General features: G+C 32.6%; 2 protein-coding genes across 3 annotated transcripts; both read right to left on the reverse strand.

The window, feature by feature from the left end:
• Positions 1-2198: 2198 nt before the first annotated feature.
• LOC121253950 (G2/mitotic-specific cyclin-B-like) lies at positions 2199-2769 on the reverse strand. 2 transcript variants are annotated; one of them, XM_041153887.1, is made up of 2 exons: positions 2523-2769; positions 2199-2450 (listed from the first exon to the last, which is right to left on the reverse strand). In XM_041153887.1, exons 1-2 carry the CDS (start codon positions 2767-2769, stop codon positions 2203-2205), a joined length of 495 nt encoding a protein of 164 aa, XP_041009821.1. In that variant the 3' UTR covers positions 2199-2202. The 2 variants fall into 2 exon arrangements, with proteins under 2 accessions (XP_041009821.1, XP_041009822.1); XM_041153888.1 differs by having other exon boundaries at positions 2199-2464.
• A 2894-nt stretch (positions 2770-5663) lies between these two features.
• On the reverse strand, positions 5664-13945 carry LOC121253953 (putative aminoacrylate hydrolase RutD). Its single transcript, XM_041153894.1, is given in 12 exon segments — positions 5664-5957; positions 6082-6257; positions 6260-6309; positions 6820-6907; positions 7113-7230; positions 7479-7627; positions 8163-8216; positions 8493-8588; positions 11952-12052; positions 12364-12446; positions 13141-13336; positions 13578-13945. Coding segments are annotated over 11 exon segments (1215 nt in total). The 5' UTR covers positions 13699-13945; the 3' UTR covers positions 5664-5957; positions 6082-6098.
• Between the last annotated feature and the right edge of the window lie 6455 nt (positions 13946-20400).

The following is a 20400-nucleotide window of genomic DNA, read 5'->3' on the forward strand; positions in this document are numbered from 1 at the left end:
GATTGTTGGAAATTATGAAAATGAAAATAAAAGTATTTTAAAAATAATTAAATGATGCATTAAAAAGCATATACAAAAATTTAAAAAAATAATATTATTTTATTATTATGAAGAGTAAAATAACCAATTAAGTCCAAGTTTTGAGTGATTAGGCATAAGGCAAAAAGTAGCATATTAGCCAAACTTTGGAATAAATTTTGCCAAGCCAACAAGAGGTGCTCTAAGCGTCCATCATTCTTAGTTCCTAAAAATAAAAATAAAAAATCCTTTTAAATTAGGATAATGATAAGTTTACTAATCTCCTACCACTCTTTTTTTTTTTTGAAGTAGAAGTACAATCTCCTACCACTCTTTTACTACTCTATAGTGTATTTGAAATTTTTATTTTCTTATTATTTTCTTTCAAGTATTTCTTTAACATTCTTAATCATTAAGAAAAAATTAAAAAAATAATAAATAAATGGTAGAAAATAATAAGCCTTTAAATTATGAGTCATGCTTTTGATACATATTAAGGTGGAAGTGATACCTGACAACCTAATCACATGTTGAATTTTGTGACAAGTTACTGTAATGAATTGGGTTGACGAATTTATGACTGTTGTTTTAAAAAAGAAAAAGGGTATATACAATCTCTAAATATATTAATTTTGCGCAATTATTTATAGAAAAGTGAATTTTATCGTAAAAAGAATCGTACTTTTTTTTAATAAAAAAACCACATTCTTTCCAAAGACTTTCAAAACTTATACATTTATAATTTATATAAACATAATAATGATATATATAGTTGTGAAGTACGCAAATATCACATAATTTTTTTTAAAAATAGTAGAGTTTACTATTTAAAAATTATTATTTTTTTCATATAAATCTCATTTGCTTTAAATTTTTAAAATGATCACGCAATCCTTATATATTACTGTTACAAGTATCATATCTCTTACAGCGAAAATATTTCCAAAGAGTTAGTCTACATACAGTCACCAAATAAAGACTGCTCATGCAAGCCCATATAGTTATGTTTAAAAAAATTTTAAAATTATAATAATATTTTTTTTAAAATGATATTTTTTCCTTTTACTTTATTCATCAATAAAATTATACACACAATCCCTCACTCACAACTACAAATAGAATTTCTTATTTCCAATTGAAATGACCCCAAATCAGTCATGAATGCCATGAGTCTTCGTCTTCTTTCGGATTGTTTGCGTACGACGTACGCGGCCCATGTAAACATGAGAATGATAATAAGAAAAGACGAGGTTTTAGGCTTGGATACGAGAATATCTCAAATATTTTTAGAATATGTAATGGTCCTGGTTGTGGTTTGCTGTTTGTATCAAGGGAAAAGTGGTGGAAATGGTGGTAGACTTGAAAGTAGGCTGCTGCGTTGGAAATGCAAAATGCATGTAAGGTGCTTGACAAAATGTGATAGTGGAATAGGGAAGATGAACAGAAAAGATGGAGATGAAAGCGTTGTCACGCTGGGCTAGTTCAAGGCAGCCCTTCCTCCAAATAGTTTCCAAATACAAGATAATTCCAGAATACCCTCAACAAGGACTCCCCTCTTCTACATATACTGGAAGACACATCCTTAAATCGACAACAACCAACTAAGGCCATGGGCCACTTCTTACTCACCTTAACTAGGCCCATGGGCCACTAAACAACACTCAATAAAAATAAAAGATAACAACTACGTAGGAGGCCCATCAAGCCCAATCCAATTTAATTGGGTTCATAACAAATTCTCCCCCTTTAAACAACCTTGTCCTCAAGGTTGAGATATTGATGCAACTCTATAGTATTGGTGAACAAGTGCAAATTGTTGGTGATGATCTTCTTGTCACAACCTTTCAGTTACCATCATGAGTCAATGCTAACAGTCATGAATTTTCAAAAGAAACTGATGACCCATTACCAGCTCCAAATATCCCCGAGACAGAATGTCTACTCTCTGCCCACCAACACTATTGCTGGGAATAAAAAGGTGGCAGTGAAGTTGCACTTGCATACCTTGACACAGCAAAGAATGCGCCAATGGGCTCCACAAGAGTAACAAATGAAGCAGCCATCAATGCAAAAGCTTCTCCCACATCAAAAGTGGTAGCTCCCCATGGAAAAGGATATGGAACTCTTATCCATGGAGCATCACCAATGCTTCTGGAATGATTTGTTCGACAACTAATTTGGGTTTTAGTTGTAAGCCCCACCAACGTTGAGCAGGTCAGCATAAATCCAAATAATCCCCACCAAGAATATAACAACAAAGCTGTCGAAGACATACGTCTCACCACGCATCAAGTGAGGTATATACTGGGAAAATATGACTAAAATGATGAGCTGTGGCAACCTAATCGCAACTCCCTTTGCTTTACGCTGAGGGCCTTGTTCGTCCATTAAAACTATAGCATTCCAAGACCCCGCACGATTTCCTCCTCTTCCTCTATCAAAAGGACTAAAAACAATTTTAAGGGGCAAAATAACAAGCAATTGGGAAGCAAAGAGTTTCTTACCAATTACTTTCTCCATATCGATAACTTCTTCCCTTGTATATGCCTTATCTGATATCAGAACAAGATCCTCCACAAGAGGAACAAAAATCTCCTCATACTTGCAGGCTACAAAAATTGCTGTTGGTCTAACCAAGTAGTCCTCATCTGAGTAATTGTCCAATTCTTCCTTCACACCGAGAACTGGGTTGTACCATTTTCTAAGGCCCATATGTTTGCTAGAATATATACGCCCAGGAAGAAAATCCATGAATCTTCCACATTCATCGCTCCGAGCCTTTATTTCTAATGCAACCCACACTTACCCATCAAGCATTTCGTCAAATAGCTTGGGCACCCTTCCTTCTGGTTCTATTTCATTCGAGAAAGCCAATTTATATTTGGGCATCCTGTCCCCACTAGAAGATTTCATGCAACCCGACCATGTATTATAAATGTCACAATGTTGATCATAGAGCCAACAACCACAATCAACAAATTTAATCGAATCAGAGCCAAGAGTTTATTACATGAAAATTCAGCATTTATGGTGGCTGCCATCTCGCCCAAAGCACCTAAGTGGTCCCTAACATTATTCACCTCCTCGCAGAAAATATCAAGCTTCCGTTGCATGCTTGATAGCACCTGATCCCTAAGTTCCATAGATTTTGTGAGCTACCAAATAATTCGATTTTTCTTGGACTCGGCAACGGCGACACCAATAATCACAACAATGAAGAACCTCTGAATGGGGCCTGTGGCCATTTTAGACTCCTCTGTTCTGTGGTGATCATCTCGAATCCACTTCTCATAGTTGGCCTTCCTTTTTTTTGTCCATTGCTACACATGGTGCTTTCTCGACCTCAGACAGAGACTTCCATTTCACTCCAGTTACTTTACCAACAACAAAAACTGGGTTGTTGTCAAGGTGATCTTTATTGATTTGCTCCTGAATTCTTCCATTAAAACGAAAAGCAACATTCCCTTTGGTAGGAGGAGGCTTAGGAGGTATTTTCCTCTTGCCGATATTCATCCTGATGGTTGGGCCTTCTTCTATAATTGGATGGTTAGGTATGACAGACGAAAATGAAGGATGAAGATGATTGTTACGGAGAGGAATTGAAAGAAAGGGAAGTTGGAGGCGGTCATCTGAGAATATAGAATTTAATATCGGATCTAGGTTTCGAAGAACAAGGGAAATAGGACTTCGGTTGGAAATTTCTTCAGGAACCACTATTGTGGACACTGCCATTTTCTCCTCCATCTCTGATGCTTTGAATACTTCTTCCTGCGCAGCTTGGTCCTGAGACTCCACCAAGGATTTCTCTCTTAGGTTGACAACAGTGGAATCTTCTACTGGTTTAAAAAAAGCTATCGACATTCAAGAGACACGTAACGTTCTCCCCCTTCCATCGAACATCAGTTTTTTCTTAATTCACTTCCGATTTTTGTATTTCTTTAGTTGAATCCATAGCTCCCTTTTCTACTCCCTCCTCCGCAGCTTGGTCTTCCCAGACCAAGAAGGATTCCTCGACTTGTTGCTTGAAAACCTTGTAATTTGCGTGCATTCGATCAAGAAACTCTGTCATGTGCAGCACTTTTTCAAGAGCTTTTTCCATTAGTGGCAACAAATTTACTTGTTGATTGTTGAAGGCTAAAAACCACTTGTAATGGTCTTGGTTATGGTTTGTTGTTTGTATCAAGAGAAAAGTGGTGGAAATGGTGGTAGACTTGAAAGTAGGCTACTGCTTTGGAAATGCAAAATGCATGCAAGGTGCTTGACAAAATGTGACAGTGGAATAGAGAAGATGAACAGAAAAGATGGAGATGAAATCATTGTCACGCTGGGCTAGTTCGAGGCAGCCCTTCCTCCAAATAATTTTCAAATACAAGATAATTCCAGAATGTTCTCAACAGGGACTTCCCTCCTCTACATATACTGGAAGACACATCCCTAAATCAACAACAACCAACTAAAGCCATGGGACACTTCTTACTCACCTTAACTAGGCCCATGGGCCACTAAACAACACTCAATACAAATAAAAAATAACAATTACATAGGAGGCCCATCAAGCCCAACCCAATTTAATTGGGTTCATAACAGAATATTTTATTATTTATGATTTATTATTTATTATTATTTAATATTTTATCATTTTTTTTTAATTATTCAAGTAATATCAGAAAAGAGAAACACTACTATGTCGCCCCACTCTTACCGTTCCATTTGACCGCTTGGCAAATTTTTTTTTTTTTTTTTTTTTTTTTTACTTAGTGATTAAGGAAGTGATTTTAAGTATATTGATGAATTTTTTTTATTTTTTAAAAATATTTAAATGTATTAAAAAAATATGAAAAAAAAATATATATGAAGAAAGAAACAAAGAAAGAAAAACGCCCCGCCCAGCGGTATGAGTGGGGCTATGCCGCCCCACTCCATCAGAAAATACCTCTTTAAAGGCAACCTGTTTCAGAGTTAACTTGTTTCAGAGTTTTGCGCGCATCATCCGGTGGGCATACATCGACAATAGATTCTCACCGCCACCAATAGATTCTCTCTCTCTATCAACCTTTCTTTTGCTGCTTTTTCTCAGGCAGACAACACACTAGCAGCTTCAATGGAATTGATGTTCCGTCATCTTTCAGAAAGAATTGCCAGGCAAGTTCTCTCTCTCTCTCTCTCGTGATTTTTGTTGTGATATTACTATCTTTGTGTATGGGAATTTGTTGAATTTTTCATGTCTTGGGTTGTCCTTTCCACAACTGTTTTCTTCGAACCAAAAGTGTATTGTCGTACAAAATTCTGAATCATTGGTTTGATCCACCATAACTTATAGGTCGTGATTAGATCGCCTGAATCAAATAGTATCTAGAAGTGCTAGATATCTGGCTTTACCATGTTTTTGCTGCTCTTCATACAAAATTCTGTTCGCTCTTCTGTATATAGTTGTCACAAACATGCCTATAAAAACAAAATACTGAACCAAATCACTTCTATTTTTTTATTTTATAAGTTTCTCTGTTGTCCTCGATAAGCACAGTTTAATATGTAGGTTACTTGTTTTAAGTTCCATCAGTTGCAGTTCTGCTGTAAAGATTCTAAAAACTGTAATCTATTTTGTATGTCAAGAAGCAGAAGGATTCGAAACAAAGAGAGTGATTAATCTTCTCGCTTTTAAATTTCACTCAAAAAAGTTTGTTGTAGATACAGAGGGATTTGTTAGCATAATCGTTTGCAAGTAGAACGAATTGAAGACATGGGGAGAGGGATCTGCCTAAATTTTGGTGTCCCAATTTCCCAACATTTTTTGTGCCTCCAACTGCTTTGAAAATGTAGATTCCCGAGTACAGAGTCCTTGCATCTTGTTACAAATGTTGTTTCCAGAATCGTGCTATCCATCACCTGTTTTACTTGGTAGGTATGGTAATGAGGAAAAGTGACAAATCAATAAAACCCTGCAAAAGAAGGGAACAAAGAGAGGAATTTAAGAAAGAAGGGAACAAATCAATCTTTTGAGCTTCTCTTACTAGTGACTTTAGACAGGAACAAAGAGAGAGGAATTTAAGAATAGGCAGTTACCAGTAAGAAATAAGGGATCATTCACCATTAGGTAATGCCAAAGAAGGTCCAACTCTAACTGTTTTAAAACCTTTTAGAGCCCTTCTTCCATACTCGAATACCATAAAAAAGAGACCAAAGAGGTATAAGAGAAAAATATGCAGCTGTGATAGCAAGTAAAACGGGAAAGAGATATTGCTTCCCCCTCCATGTTTACTCTGATTAACGCCATCCTTGTTCCTATCCACCCTGAAGAAAAGAACAGTATATATCAAAATGCCATCCTTGTTTCTAGAGTGGTACAGTGAGTGTCACTATTTTGACTTTCCTATGATCTAGGTAATCAGTGTAGGTTTGTTAGTTCCTAGATTCATCAATACAATTGCTACTCAGAATCTATATTTCAAGCTTGGTTAGATAAATTATCACAACAAAGAGTTGAATATCATGAAATCAGGTTCTATTTCAGGCGTTGATCTGAAATATTATCAAGCAAAGGCTAAAACACCTTATTAAGATGTACCCTTAAGTGCCATCTACGATTGTTTGCATTGTTACAGCACTAAGCTTCCAATGGCATTCATGTCTGACCTAATACGTAAAGCTCCACATGTGAGAACGTGTTTATGGGAGGAAGGAGCTTGGTACTCTGATTGCTAACTAATGACTTCTTAACTACAGTTAAATGTCCTGATGTAACCCAAGTGGAAGGGGGAGAGAGGTGGGGAGAGATAGTTGTCATCATTGTAAAATACTTACCAGAAGCTTTCTTCGGCAAATTAGTCCATTCGTGAGGATTGATCTTCACTTCTGATGCCTTTATCAGTTCAAGAAGTGCTTGATTGACCTATAATTTTGGGGGGAAAGTAAAGTAATTAAGGTTCCTTTTTCCTTTTCAAGTACAGTCAAATCAAGTCATGCAGAGTAAATCTCCAAATCATTGAGATTTGGTATGATGATTGCTGAAATACTATTGTCTTAGATTTCTGGACACATCATAATCGGATGAACTGCTGTATCATAGTCAACTTGCCTACATATGTGAAATATACCTCTTCGGTCCTCTCGTGGCTCACTAGATGACCTCCATGAAGTTCTATCATTCTAGCAACAGGCTGTAGCTTCTCTGCAAGTCTCCGCGCATAATATAGTTGAGCAATTATATCATGCCTATACATTCAGAGAGTAGTCTTGAGTGGAAACCATAAATCAATAAGATTAAAGTTATAGATTTTATAGAGTCCATCTCATTTAGAGCTCAGAAACTTTATTTTGCAAGGTATTTACTTGTCGTATAAACAGAGAATGTATTATCTTGGTTCAGAACCGAGAAAGTACGACTATGCTGGAGTGCAATGACAAAAGGGGTTGAGTAAGATTTTATGTGACTAATTAATACAGGGGATATGGCTGCACACCTGCCATGAATGAATGAAACAAGAAATCCAGCAGAATGGATCCGTTCAATTTCCAATCGTGTCATTTTATGTGTCCAGCAAGCATTGACTTGACCCTCAAAACCATTGTTAGACTGCATTCCAGTTGCTGATATACATCTTACATATTCCTGCATAGACATTTAGTGGGTCAATTTGTAAAGATTGATTAGCTATTGAAAGATAAATCTGTTCAGAAGCTGATAAACCCTGCCCACCGGGTACAACCCGATGTTTAAGGTCAACACTACATGTGATGTTGAAAACAACAATGGATAAAGGAAACTTTTTACTTGTAACTTGACATATGAAACTATTTCAGCATCATTTGGAAACATGATGCTACAATCATCAGACAGAACCTATGTGAAATTACAATAGTGATGATGCCTACATCTAGCCAATTAGATTAGTTGATTTTACCCTTGCTTAATTATGCTCTCTAATCTGTTTTTCACTGCAATAATGTGTCCAACAAAGTAGGAAAATCAAAGAATCGACTGAAAACAAAATTAGAAGCATGTTTTTGCAAATTTATGATGGTAGAGAAAGTGAGTGTATCCACTTCCATCTGTAAATAAAATTAAAATGCAAAGGCTAGCCACCTTTAATAAATCATAAAATTTCTTACTAGATGCAATATAGATGAGCATTAACATTTCTTACTTGATATAAAATTGTTTTTCTTGTGTTTTGCCCAACATACTCCTCAAGATATTCCTGCATCATATGCACAGAGAGACTGAAATTGGATCTGTAGTTTAGAATATAAGTGAGCATACAAATTTTGAAAATTAATATCCAGATGGCCCTTCAACTAAATATTTAAAGTTGATGAGGACTCTTTGATATGGAAAGTTGCAAAGATATCAGCTGCAGCCTAGTCAAATTCTTATTGCTTTACTCGCTGTTCAAAATAAAACGGTTTTGTTCCTCAGTCATTATCCAGAATACATTAATAGCAAAACCGGGTACAGAATAGGGAGCATCGTCTACCTTTGAGTAGTGGGTGTCCAAGTCAACTGCTGCTCGTTGCTCGGGAGTTTTGGCCCGTAAGAAACGGATTGCAATGGATAATGTTTGTCGATCGAGCTGCAAGAAACAGAATAGTTTTGACCATCCTTCTAAGAACAAATTAATCGCCAAAATTGTGTTTTTGAACATAATAAATTTCTATTCATTGGCGAGAGTTTCCATTATTTATGGCTATGAAGTTACTCTAGATCAGGATATCCCGCACTAGGTGATATAATTTTAGTTTCTTTGCAGCGCAATGGAGATTAAGGCTCTGTTTGGATACATAAACACTCTTAACTCATTTCATCATTATAATTTTATCAAATTTTCATACAAAATATAATAAATAATTCAACTTTTTCAAATCTCAAAACAATAATAATATTAAAAAATAATATTTTAATAATATTTTATTCAACTAATATAAAATCATATCATCTCATTTCACCATCAAAACGTGCCCCAACTTCAATTTGCCCTCCCCACCTCCCGGCAGTTTGTTCTTTAGTTATATCACAAACAAAGCTAATTCTCTATAACTAAATTCCAGAAACTTACTACACTAAGCCATCTTCACAATACTCCAAAAGCTGCTACTCATATTGTGATAAACTCCTTACCGAGAGTCTGTGCACCCTCAGGATTAGTTGGGATACCCAGTGTTACTAAAAAAAAAAAAAAAAAGGTGCTACCCAAATATTGCTGCACTTTAATTCTTCATTTTCTGCCTCCTGCTTTCATAACTCCACTAGCTTTTCCCCAAAATATGCTGTTTATCAGCATTCATGAACATAATCCCACCTTCCTTCGGTAAGACAGACCACAGCCTCACTGATTTCAAGGTTGTTCTGTCTCACTATTCCAATAAATTTATAACTACGCATTCTGCACCAGTATAAATGTCGGATTTCTCCTGAATCTATTATGGTCGATATACCATTGTCAAATGAGGCTGCAACTTGAGTAGTAGGGTTGGCTGGACTCAAGACCAACTTGAAGTGACCTAAGGATGATAAAGGTTTTCCACAGCTGAACCCTACACCATCTTGTGGATTCTCAACTTGAGCTACTGTCCTTAGTAATAAACCATGCCATGTTTTTGGTGTTCATCATTTCAGGACAAGGACGATTAGCATATGTTTTGCAAAATTTATACTAGAAACTAGTTTACACTTTCATTATCTTAAAAGTAAAACATAAATTCAGGACAAGGAAGATTAGCATATGCAGTTTTGGTGAAAGCGCCAGTTATACTTAGCTCCTGGTTAAAGATAAGCGCACATTTTTAAAAATAATGTATATTATTATTATCAAAATATCCATAAAATACAGTAGAAAAAGGTTTAAAATAGATAACAATATACTTGTCCCTCTAAATCAATTTGTTAAGAGTAATATATGCAATATTTTCATGGAATAAAATATTGCATAATGGAGGTGCTTTTGATTAATTAAATGTCAATCCGAAGACAAATGAGAGAAAATTGAATCTCAAAAGTGTTTCAAAAGTGCTTTTTTTTTTTTTTTTTTCTTAAATTCATTTTGTATGAGGATCTTCAGAAATTATGTAAAAAATACATAAGGAAATTGGTTATTATATAGATGTATACCATTCGGGATTGGATTTCTGGCCAGCCAACAAATCAATGTTAAACGATTGTCAACAACTATTATACACATAACGAATGGGTATCAGGAGCGTCCAAGGGGAAAAAAATTTGGAAAGATGAGGAATTTGAGAGACAGAGAGAGGATGTATAGCGGTTGAATTGCAAATGTGTTTGATAAAAAAAATTAATTTCAGGAGAGGCCAAAGGAAAATGAGCGGGGATGTGTGTGTGAGTCTGTGAGAGAGAGAGAGAGAGAGTGTGTACACGGTAGGGGTGTTGTCATGTGGTCCAGGGGAAATCCTTTGGTCTTCATGTCTTCTTTCTTTAATAACTGATATTATATATATTTTTATATTAAAAATTATCCTTTTTTCAACACTTCAAAAAGTGCACTTTTTGCGCCTTACACAGGCCTCGTTTGGTTACACATACGAGTTGAAAGTTGAATAAAATATTATTGAAATATTTTTTTTTAATATTATTTTTTTTTAAATTTGAAAAAGTTAAATTGTTTATTGTATTTTGTGTAGGAGTTTGGAAAAATTATAATAATTAGATAAAATGAAATAGTTTGTGTAACCAAACGAGACCTTAAGTTCTTAACCGTGCTTTTACCAATACCGATGATTATGTAACTAAATATTTGACAGAGAATACATTTGAAACCAATGAAAATTGACATTATATAATAGAGCTTTGTAGTTAAGTATTATAATGTTATGCCTTATGACTAGAAAACTTATTCATCAACACTATTAAAAATTGGTATATATCAACATCTTGGCAAATTACCCGGCCATAAGAGTTAAAAGTTCTTTTTATCATAAAAGTCCATATGCAAAATTGCCAAAAAAGTTACTTTGGAAAGATTTGCATGACTGATTTTTGCTCCCTCTTGCAGGAGACTTAAATATAGTGAAGGGGAGCATCTGCTAGGCCTTCCCAAAATCAAGCATTCTTCAATCCTGCTCCTCCCTGCACATTTTATCTCCTAAAGCTGTTTTGGTTCACATGGTAAAACATATCTTAATTCTTTGGTTTCAGGTTCCGAGACAAATTAATACAGTGATGCAACTGATTTCTGCCTCGTTTGGATTCAGAAAGTGTTTCATCTCATCTTATCTCATCATTACAACTTACTTAAATTTCTACATAAAATATAATAAACAATTCAATTTTTTCAAATCTCAATTCAACTTTTTCAAATCTCAAAATAATAATAATATTAAAAAATAATATTTTAATAATATTTTTTTCAACTTTCATTTTTCATATAAAATCATCTCATCTTATCTCTAAATCAAAACCAGCCTTTCATCTGTATGCACTCATACATGATTATCAAATCATGCTGTTGCAGTACTAGTTCCAGAAATTACACTGTAAAATACCAAATGTTTCCGTACCCACATTGGATTGTGGCCATGACTAAACTTTTTTTTTATGGTAAGTAATTGTGGCCATGAGTAAACATAAAAAGGATATATGGGAAAATCTCTCCCCAACTAGTCATTTAATGCAGCCTTCGAAGATGAATGCAAATATTAACAAAAGATGTAGATCAAGGGATGAACTATATGCTTGAAACCAACATGGACTAAAATGCAATATTCTTTTAACAGTAAACTGAAAAGCTTAAACTTTATGCACTGCTTTCAGATTAAAAAAAAAAAATGGGTGTGGCCAGATTCGTTTATCACGAAGGTGGTAGCTATATTCAATTAAGGGGAAACAAAGTGTACTCAATGGTAGACATAATATCATTATTCTAGAGCAAAAAAGGAATGGAAGATGGTCTAGCTGAGTGGCATAAAAAGATATACAATACCTTCGGAAAACATTCAAAACCCCCACCTGTTACATTAAGTAAAGCCAATGACAGCACTCTTTCAGGCACCATTGCTGCTAACTTGCAAGCTATCATAGCTCCTGTTTTGATGGTACAAAGAATGAACTTCAAAATGAATTTGATTCAAAACCATCAAAGAAATTAGTTTTCATGCATGTGAATCTGGTTGATGTTGCTAAAGCATCAAGTGAATAAACTATTTGCCCAATTTTGAAGGTCTTCCTGCTTCAATCATTTTCCAGAATCTTAAAGCTGAATGCCAGTGTTCAACAAAGCCTAAATTACTACTAAATTAGCAAGCTTTTTATCTCTTGTATTACATCGAAACCAGCAAAAGTTTCCTGTACATAAACCTAGTCAAAGTCTAAACACACTCAGGGCATAGACTCACCCATTGAATGTCCAAAAACATGGGCACTTTTCCACCCCAAATGATCCAACATCGCAATTGCATCCTTCGCCATAATCTTTGTTCTGCACACAGCAATCAATCACAGGCCATTATGTTTATAGAGGAAACATTCAGTAAAAGAGCCGTTCCACAACAGAGAAAATGAAAACTTTTTGAGAACTGTTACAAATACAAAAAGATTATACAAAGTAAACTCACAAATTGATGTGATTTCATAAAATCTGTTAGATCTACTTTATAACAACAATAACTTTACAATCTAACATATCAAATCAAGCCAAATCAGTTTTTGAGTTGTAATCTATTTGTGACTAAAGTATTTTTCAACTTTTTTTCTGGTTAGAAAAAACTTCTGATCTGACTCAGCTGTCCCGTTTGATTTTGAATTCAAGATGAGAGAAAATCACCCCAACTATGCAAGTTAGCTCATTTAAGCAAAGGCTTTTGTTTCGTCCGAACGAAGATTATACTCCCAATGTAGAACATTCACATTAATCAAAATAAACTAATACAACCACGCGCGAGCACACACATGACAACGCAAACGTCGATCCATAAATTAAACCATTAGAAAGGAAAACACTACGAAACCCAAAAAATACACGAAGTTTCTTTTAAAAAAAGAATCAGCTTGTACAGTTCCATAGAGCCAAACAAAACTTAACATTACAATAAAAAACAGAAAATTCACAGAACCCGGAGAAGAAATATAAAAACTAGTTGTTCAAATTACAAGAAATTGAAACAAAAACTCACGTGTATTCAGATTTTTTGGTGGGTACAGAGCTCCGACCCATTCCACGGTTGTCAAACGCACATATCTGGATACCACTGCCACACTCATTGTCATCTGAACTCCAATCGCCGGTTCTCGTTTCATCGTCATTGGGCGTATCGGTTCCCACTAGCCCCTTGATCTGTGGACCCCATGAATCGTGGGTCCCTGCCAATCCTGACCATTCGTCATAAAAACCATAAACAACGCGGAATTTATATATATAAATTGAAACTTTAAATTCTGAACTGAAATGGAATGTAGACGATCAAGCGATTCAAGCCATTGAAATGAAGAGCCCGAAAAATGATCACCAAACTCCGACGACCCAAAAAAGTTCAACCAAAACTCTGTTGAATAATCGGAATTCAGAGTTCAAACTTCAATATAAAAGAGAAAATAGAATCTGAAGGGAGACCTATTATGAGGAGGATCTTTGTGGGTCCCTGACCGTAGGTTCTGTAAAAGATTTGGACTCCATTGTCGTTGCGCTCTGCGTCTGCACCGCCTGGTTGTGTCCCAGTTGTGCAAAACGGCATCGTTACGAGAGAGATAGAGAGAGAGAGGTTTTAGTTTGGTTTAGCTATGTAAACTATTTCTGGGCAATTCCGAGAGGAGAGACTAGAGAGGCAGAGGAGGGGAGGCACAGCCTGGGTGCGAAAAGTTTTGAAGGCAAGGCGGGGAACACGTGGCAAGTAACCAGTGGTTGGCTGTTACCACGTCGGATGGTCGACTTGTTAATGTGTCTCAATCAAAAACGACGGTGAAAGAGGAAGACAATCGGAAGTGGGAAGGAACGCAAGAGAGAGAGAGGTCGGCCACGTTCGTTTTAATGGAATTTTCAGAATATTTATAAATGTTATTCTTTAATCACTATTTATTCTCATATTTTATATTTATAATTTTTTAAATTTTATTATATATAAATAAATTTATGTATCAATATGAATATTAATAATGTTGCATTTATATTTTAAATTTAAATTAATATTATTTTTAATAAAATATACTTTCTGATTAATTATATTAAATAAGTATGAGTATTAGTGTGTAAAATTATTTATAATGAAATTTTTTCTAATTTTTTTATAAAATATGATGTGAAATGTGAAGTGATGAACGATGAGAAAATTTCTCATTTAAATAATACGTCAAATAAACAATCCCCCGGTGAAAAGGGAATACACTGAGAAGTGGAAGGCAGACAAGAGCATGAGGCCACGTTGGTTCTAAGTTTCTAACTTCTAAAAGAATTTTGTGAATATTTAAAAAATAAAAAAGTGGAATGAATTTTAAACATTAAACTAATTTTTGTATATCTAAAACCTTCACGTTGAATTATTTATTGAGTCTAACTTGTAAATTGCAATCGTCAATTATGCATTGTTAGATAAATTATTATGTGATTTTAGAAAATGAATAACTCATTACTCTGATTCTATCATAAAGTGTTATTTAATTAAAATTATGTATAGAAATATAAATCTTTATTAACTTGATATGAGTAATACTTGTCTATACGTAGAAAGTACTTAATAATTATTCTCATTACTAAAAGAAATATTTATCTTATGGCGAGAAAATATAAATTATTTAATGAAATAAATTATTTTTAAGTTTCAATAAATATATCTTAAAGAGTTTCGTTACATACAATTACTTTTACATACTCTTTGAACATTATACTGATATGATTAGTCAAATCAGTTATTTTATATTAAAAAAAGTGATGTAGCCAATCATATTAGTGGAGTGTGAAAATAATACCTAAAAGTGATTATACATAAAATTTTTGTATCTCAAAACTTATCAATCAAAGCATTTTTTTTTAGCAGATCTCATCTTTTTTATAAAATCTAAACAAACAGTTTTTATACTTATTATCTTTACACATCACACATCATATTTATTTTTAATTTATTTATTTTTAAATTAATTAAGTTCATCTATTCATTATTTTTACGAGACAAAAAAAATTAAAAAAATTATATGTAATATTTATTGTGAAAATAATGAGTAAAATCTTTAATCTTCCTAATTACCACATGGACAGGAAAAAAAAAAAAATGGGAAAAGAGATGCTGAGGTGCGACAATGGGAACTTGCCTTTGTGCTGTGGGTCCGGACTCCGACGCATTCAAATCTACGCCGCGAGATTTGGACTTTTTTCCTTTCGGTTTCGAAACACTTCAGTACTTTTCGACATTTTTAATTCGATCTATGATTTTTTTTTTTTTTTTTGAGGTCAAAGATCATTGCTTTATTGCATATCAATAAAAATCAGTCGCCAAGTATAAAATTAGTGATCTGTATAGGTCCTTCTTCTATCTACACCATCTCTTCAGTATAAGCAAAAGCCATATCATCATTTGAATCCCTGATTACAGCTCCGATGGACCAATACCCACTCTCTTAGCCTGAGCATCCACCGCAGCATCCGAGTTTTTGTTAAGAACCATTTCAGATGGCTTTTCCCATTTCATTCCCTCTCTATCAGTATTTCTGTTTATCTGAGCTTTCTATTCGTATTTTTGGGCTTTGATGAAATCATTCATTGTTATGATGTGTTCTTTGAGTGTACAAGTTATGCATATTTTTAGTTCACTGTTAAAAGTCCCTCGTTTGTAACATCTACCATACTTTTTGAAATTTCCAATGTATCCCCTGTTAATTCACTAAATTACCTACTAATTTACTTGAACAAATTGGTTAGATCTCAATATTATGATTATTAAATAAATCAAATACTTGAAGTAAATTAATCACTTTGTTTAACACAATGATTGGTTTCAAATAAAAACTTTTTAAAGAACTCTTTAAAGGTAAAATCTTATGAGGCAACCAAATCCAAGAAAGTAAATCTTATTATTTAAAAATCAATTACAAGTATTCATCAATTACAAAACTTTTACAACTTGATTCTCTTACCTGACTAAACAAATGACTCGTTTATCTTCTACCGCGGTATCAGTTAGAACCTCTGGCGATCTCCAAATATTGTCTAGAACTCTAGGGGCTGAAGTCCAATCACACAATCCTCCACGCTTAGAGCACGATCACACTTAAGGAGAGATGAAAATCAAAGTGAAAATGCTCAAGTGAATTTTCCCTTCATAAGCACATAAAAAATATCTTAATGATCCTTAATCAAACTCTTTGAGGAGACGTGAAACCGAATCTCTTTAAATATTAGATTTGAAAAGAGTCCCAGTTGAAATAGAATTCTACTGATAGGTAGAGACAGTCACGAGTACGTTTCCTAACGGATTGCTGACATTTCGCAATAACTCTTCATTGTGGTTACTGTTCTGTATTCGACTTCTGTTCTGGATAATTGCATATACTTATGGATTCGAATTTCACGTGTCTGACTTATCTAAACAACATTAAGGACTTATAGATAAACTCAATGTTGTTAAAAGATAAAGTCAATAATTATTTTACATTCATCCAAATTTAAACCTATAATGATAAGATAAACTTTATCATTTAGTCATCTAATCTTAGTCAACTTCAGTATTTACACTTTTTTTTAGGAAAATGATACTATGTTACTTAAGTTTGTCTCCTCAATTTGACTGCTCATATATTTTATTTTATTTTTTAATATGTTTTTACTTAATGGTTGAAAAAGTGACCATTAATGTATTTTTTTTTTCTTAATGTTTAACCATGTTTAAAAAATGTTTGAAATAAAAAGCAAAAAAGAAAAAGAAAAATGCAAATTGCACTAGGGGCATACCAAGTGGGCAAATTGAGGGGCTATAGTAGCACTACCCTTTAGTGCATGTTTCAGATTGTAATAAGAAATATAACTTATAACTTTAGGCCCTATAACTTATAACTTAAATAATAAGTTTTACTATTAAAAAAGTTATTTACTATTTAGTAACCATATGTTTAAAACACTTTCAAACATGTTACATTTGTTTGAAAATAAATTAAAAAGTGTTTTATGAGGTAGAACTGGCAATCATTTGATTTTTTTTTACAGATTATGATCATATCCTTAAAAGTTTGAGAGTTGTATTTATCTGAGAGTTATATAGGTATTTTCACCCATTGGAAGTCTTTTTAAAATTTGTAATACATTCCAGATTATCTGAATTGATGATGATTTTTCTTAAACGTACTTTTAAACTTATTTGAGATTAAAAAATATTTGAATATGTAAAACTCAAACAATTTAATTTTTCTATTAAAGAGCTTTTAAAGCTATTTAAGTACTTTTTAAGACCCCAAACACAATCCCAAATAAGTATTTAGTAAAGTAATTATATGACATAATTTAATAGCAATGCTACATACAGTCTCTAAATAAGGATTGCATTGCAAGCCTAGTTAATTTTATCTTTAAATTTTTTCAAAATTACAATAATATTTTTATCAAAATGATATTTTCTTTCATTTAATGAAGGACTTGTACATAGAGATTGTAAATAGAATTTTTCATAATTTAATTTAAAATATAAAATTTTAAAATTTAAATATTAGAAATGAATAATATATTCTACGTCAATTTGATAACAGAATAATCATAATTCTAGAGATTATCAAAAAGAAATATACGGGAGTTTGAAATATTTTGGATATGGGATTGGATTGTTGGCTCCACGTGTCAATACATTAGAAACTTTGAGCTATTGTAAAACGTTTTTTTACTTCATATTTGGAAGTGTTATTGTTCACCAACTAAATGTGTTTTTTATTTCAGTTTAATCTCACAACCGTGTTTTTATTTTTGCGTGTGCAAATACCAAAATAGGTAAACAAGTACTTAGCATATAGTGATAGAATAAGAGTCATTAAATCTGGTAAGCAGTAATTATAGTAAACAAGTAATAGATGATGAGGCCATAGAATATTAATAGATTAGTAAATTAAATTATTAATATATATGTGGTTAATGTAATTGTAAAATATGAAAAAAAGTTGAAAATATTATTATTAAAAAAATAATATTATATTATTATTTTGATAAATCCAATAACTAATCCAACGTGAGATTATGGATTGAGAGGTTTTAGATTTATGAATCTCGCATAAGATTTTTTTTTATAAAAAATTAGATCAAATTAAAAAAAAAAAAACTAACTTATTTTTTAAAGGGCTCATCTTTTAGAGAGATTTGTACAAAACTTGTATATTTAGAATTTATCCATACATTACTAACTGAGCAAAGGAGAAAATTGATTGCATTTAGATGTTGAGATGATCTTAGTTGATCTGTGAATAGTAGTATTTTAAAAATTTTATTAAAATGTATTTGAATGTAAATAGATTGAAATATGTATATAAATTTTTTTCTATCTTCATCATGTAAGGAAGAGTACTCAAAACTCCATTGTGATGTATATACTTTCATAGTGGATTTATTTCTCTCTAGACTGTGTCGGACGGTGCTATGTCCACCTCTTCTAGATCTCGCTGGGAGCTATCGTTAGGCATAATTGATATTTTATTTATTTATTTATTACATGTAATTTTTAACACTTTTAATTTTTTTTAAAAAAATAAAAAATACAATATTATTAAAAAAATATTTACTTAATCATTAAGTAAAAAGAAAAATAAAAAAATAAAATAAAAAATTTAAGCGATAAGAACTAGTGGTGAGGGTATCATATTCCATTCCTTAAATATTATCTCCAATTGTTTAAACAAATTAGATTAATCAAATCTAAAGAGAAATATACTCATTAAGTGAGCCTTTCAGAATTTTCAAGAACTGTGGATCTCGTATTATTATCTATTATTGTATATACATTTGTGTGCATTAGAATTTAGATCATTAGATGAGGTCAATAATTCCAATTAAAGAGAATCCGAAGGAGTAATGTTAGCTACTAACCCTAAATAGATAAGTCAAGCGTAAACTTTTTGTAAAATTATGGATCATTTTTTTACATTTTTTTAAGGTAGGGTCTATTTTTAATAAAAGTTTTGTGCAAAATTTGTTTATTTAAAATTTATACAAATTATTTTTCAATCCCAGTTGTTTGTACCATTTTTTTAAGAAAAATGTCATCATTCATTCATTCATTAAGATAAACTTACATTCATGATCGGATATATACTGGAATATCTCCGTATCAACCATTTGAAGCTCTATCAGTACACTACTGGACTGGTCTGAACTTCATTATTGCTGATACTCTCTATAGACAAATATTCAAGTGATAGCATTCTGCCTAAATAAAGACTCAGCCTCACCCTTCATAGAAAGAGATGACTCAACTTCTACGAACAAATCGTCCAAGAGACGAACATTTTTTTTTTAATATATAATAAGAAACATAAGAACGAAAAAAGATGGATTACAGTTTGGATCAATTTCAATAGACTTTAACGGCTCTGCAACAAACTTATCTCTTTTTAACCACAAAAGTCAGATCAAATACAAAGATAATAAATTCACGTCCAAAACTTTAGCCCTCAACCCAACAGGTTATTTGGCTCCATTATTATTAAAATGAAATATAACTCCGGCATATGATCAAAATGTAAAAACGGAAACAAGAAAAATGTTATGTACACGTGGATGGAAATAAAACATCATAAATCTTCATTATTGTTGGTATAGTTATTAGGTGTCCATCATTACTAGCTAGCTCAGGGAGGGAAACAAGATGGGTGCATTTGTGTGAGCATTAGTATTGATTTCTATATATATATATATGTAAAATCATATCTTTTAAAAATTGATTTTATATATGAAAAAAAATTTTCATATTAGATTATATATTTTTGAGTCATAAAATATATTTTATTATTATTTATTTTTTTCTAAAATTATCATTTTTTAAATATTTTATAATTAACACCCACTGCATATTCCTTGAAATGAGCATGGTTCACCGGACAACCATATCCATTTGTTTCAGAAGGTAAAATTAGAAATAAAATATAATTAGAAATCAAAAGAGAAACTAATGACCAAAGAAATGCTCAGAAATTTTTTTATTGGTGTTAGGATGGATTTCTTCTGTTGGTGTCTAGAGAGAGAGAGCAAGAAGAAAGTAATTTCGAGAGATAGAATTTCCGTTACTGGAGAGAGAGAGAAAGGAGAGAGAAATAATTAATAAAATAAAATTTAAGAAGTGGATAGTACATCTCTAAATTTAGAGATGTATAATTCAATACAATTCAATTTAAAGTTATATTATACAAATATATAAATAAATGCATATTCAGATTCATAATCCAATACTAGTAGTCTCATCTGTATCTGTTGGGTGGGT

The sequence above is a fragment of the Juglans microcarpa x Juglans regia genome, chromosome 3D, assembly GCF_004785595.1.
Source record: "Juglans microcarpa x Juglans regia isolate MS1-56 chromosome 3D, Jm3101_v1.0, whole genome shotgun sequence".
Classification (NCBI taxonomy): Eukaryota; Viridiplantae; Streptophyta; class Magnoliopsida; order Fagales; family Juglandaceae; genus Juglans; species Juglans microcarpa x Juglans regia.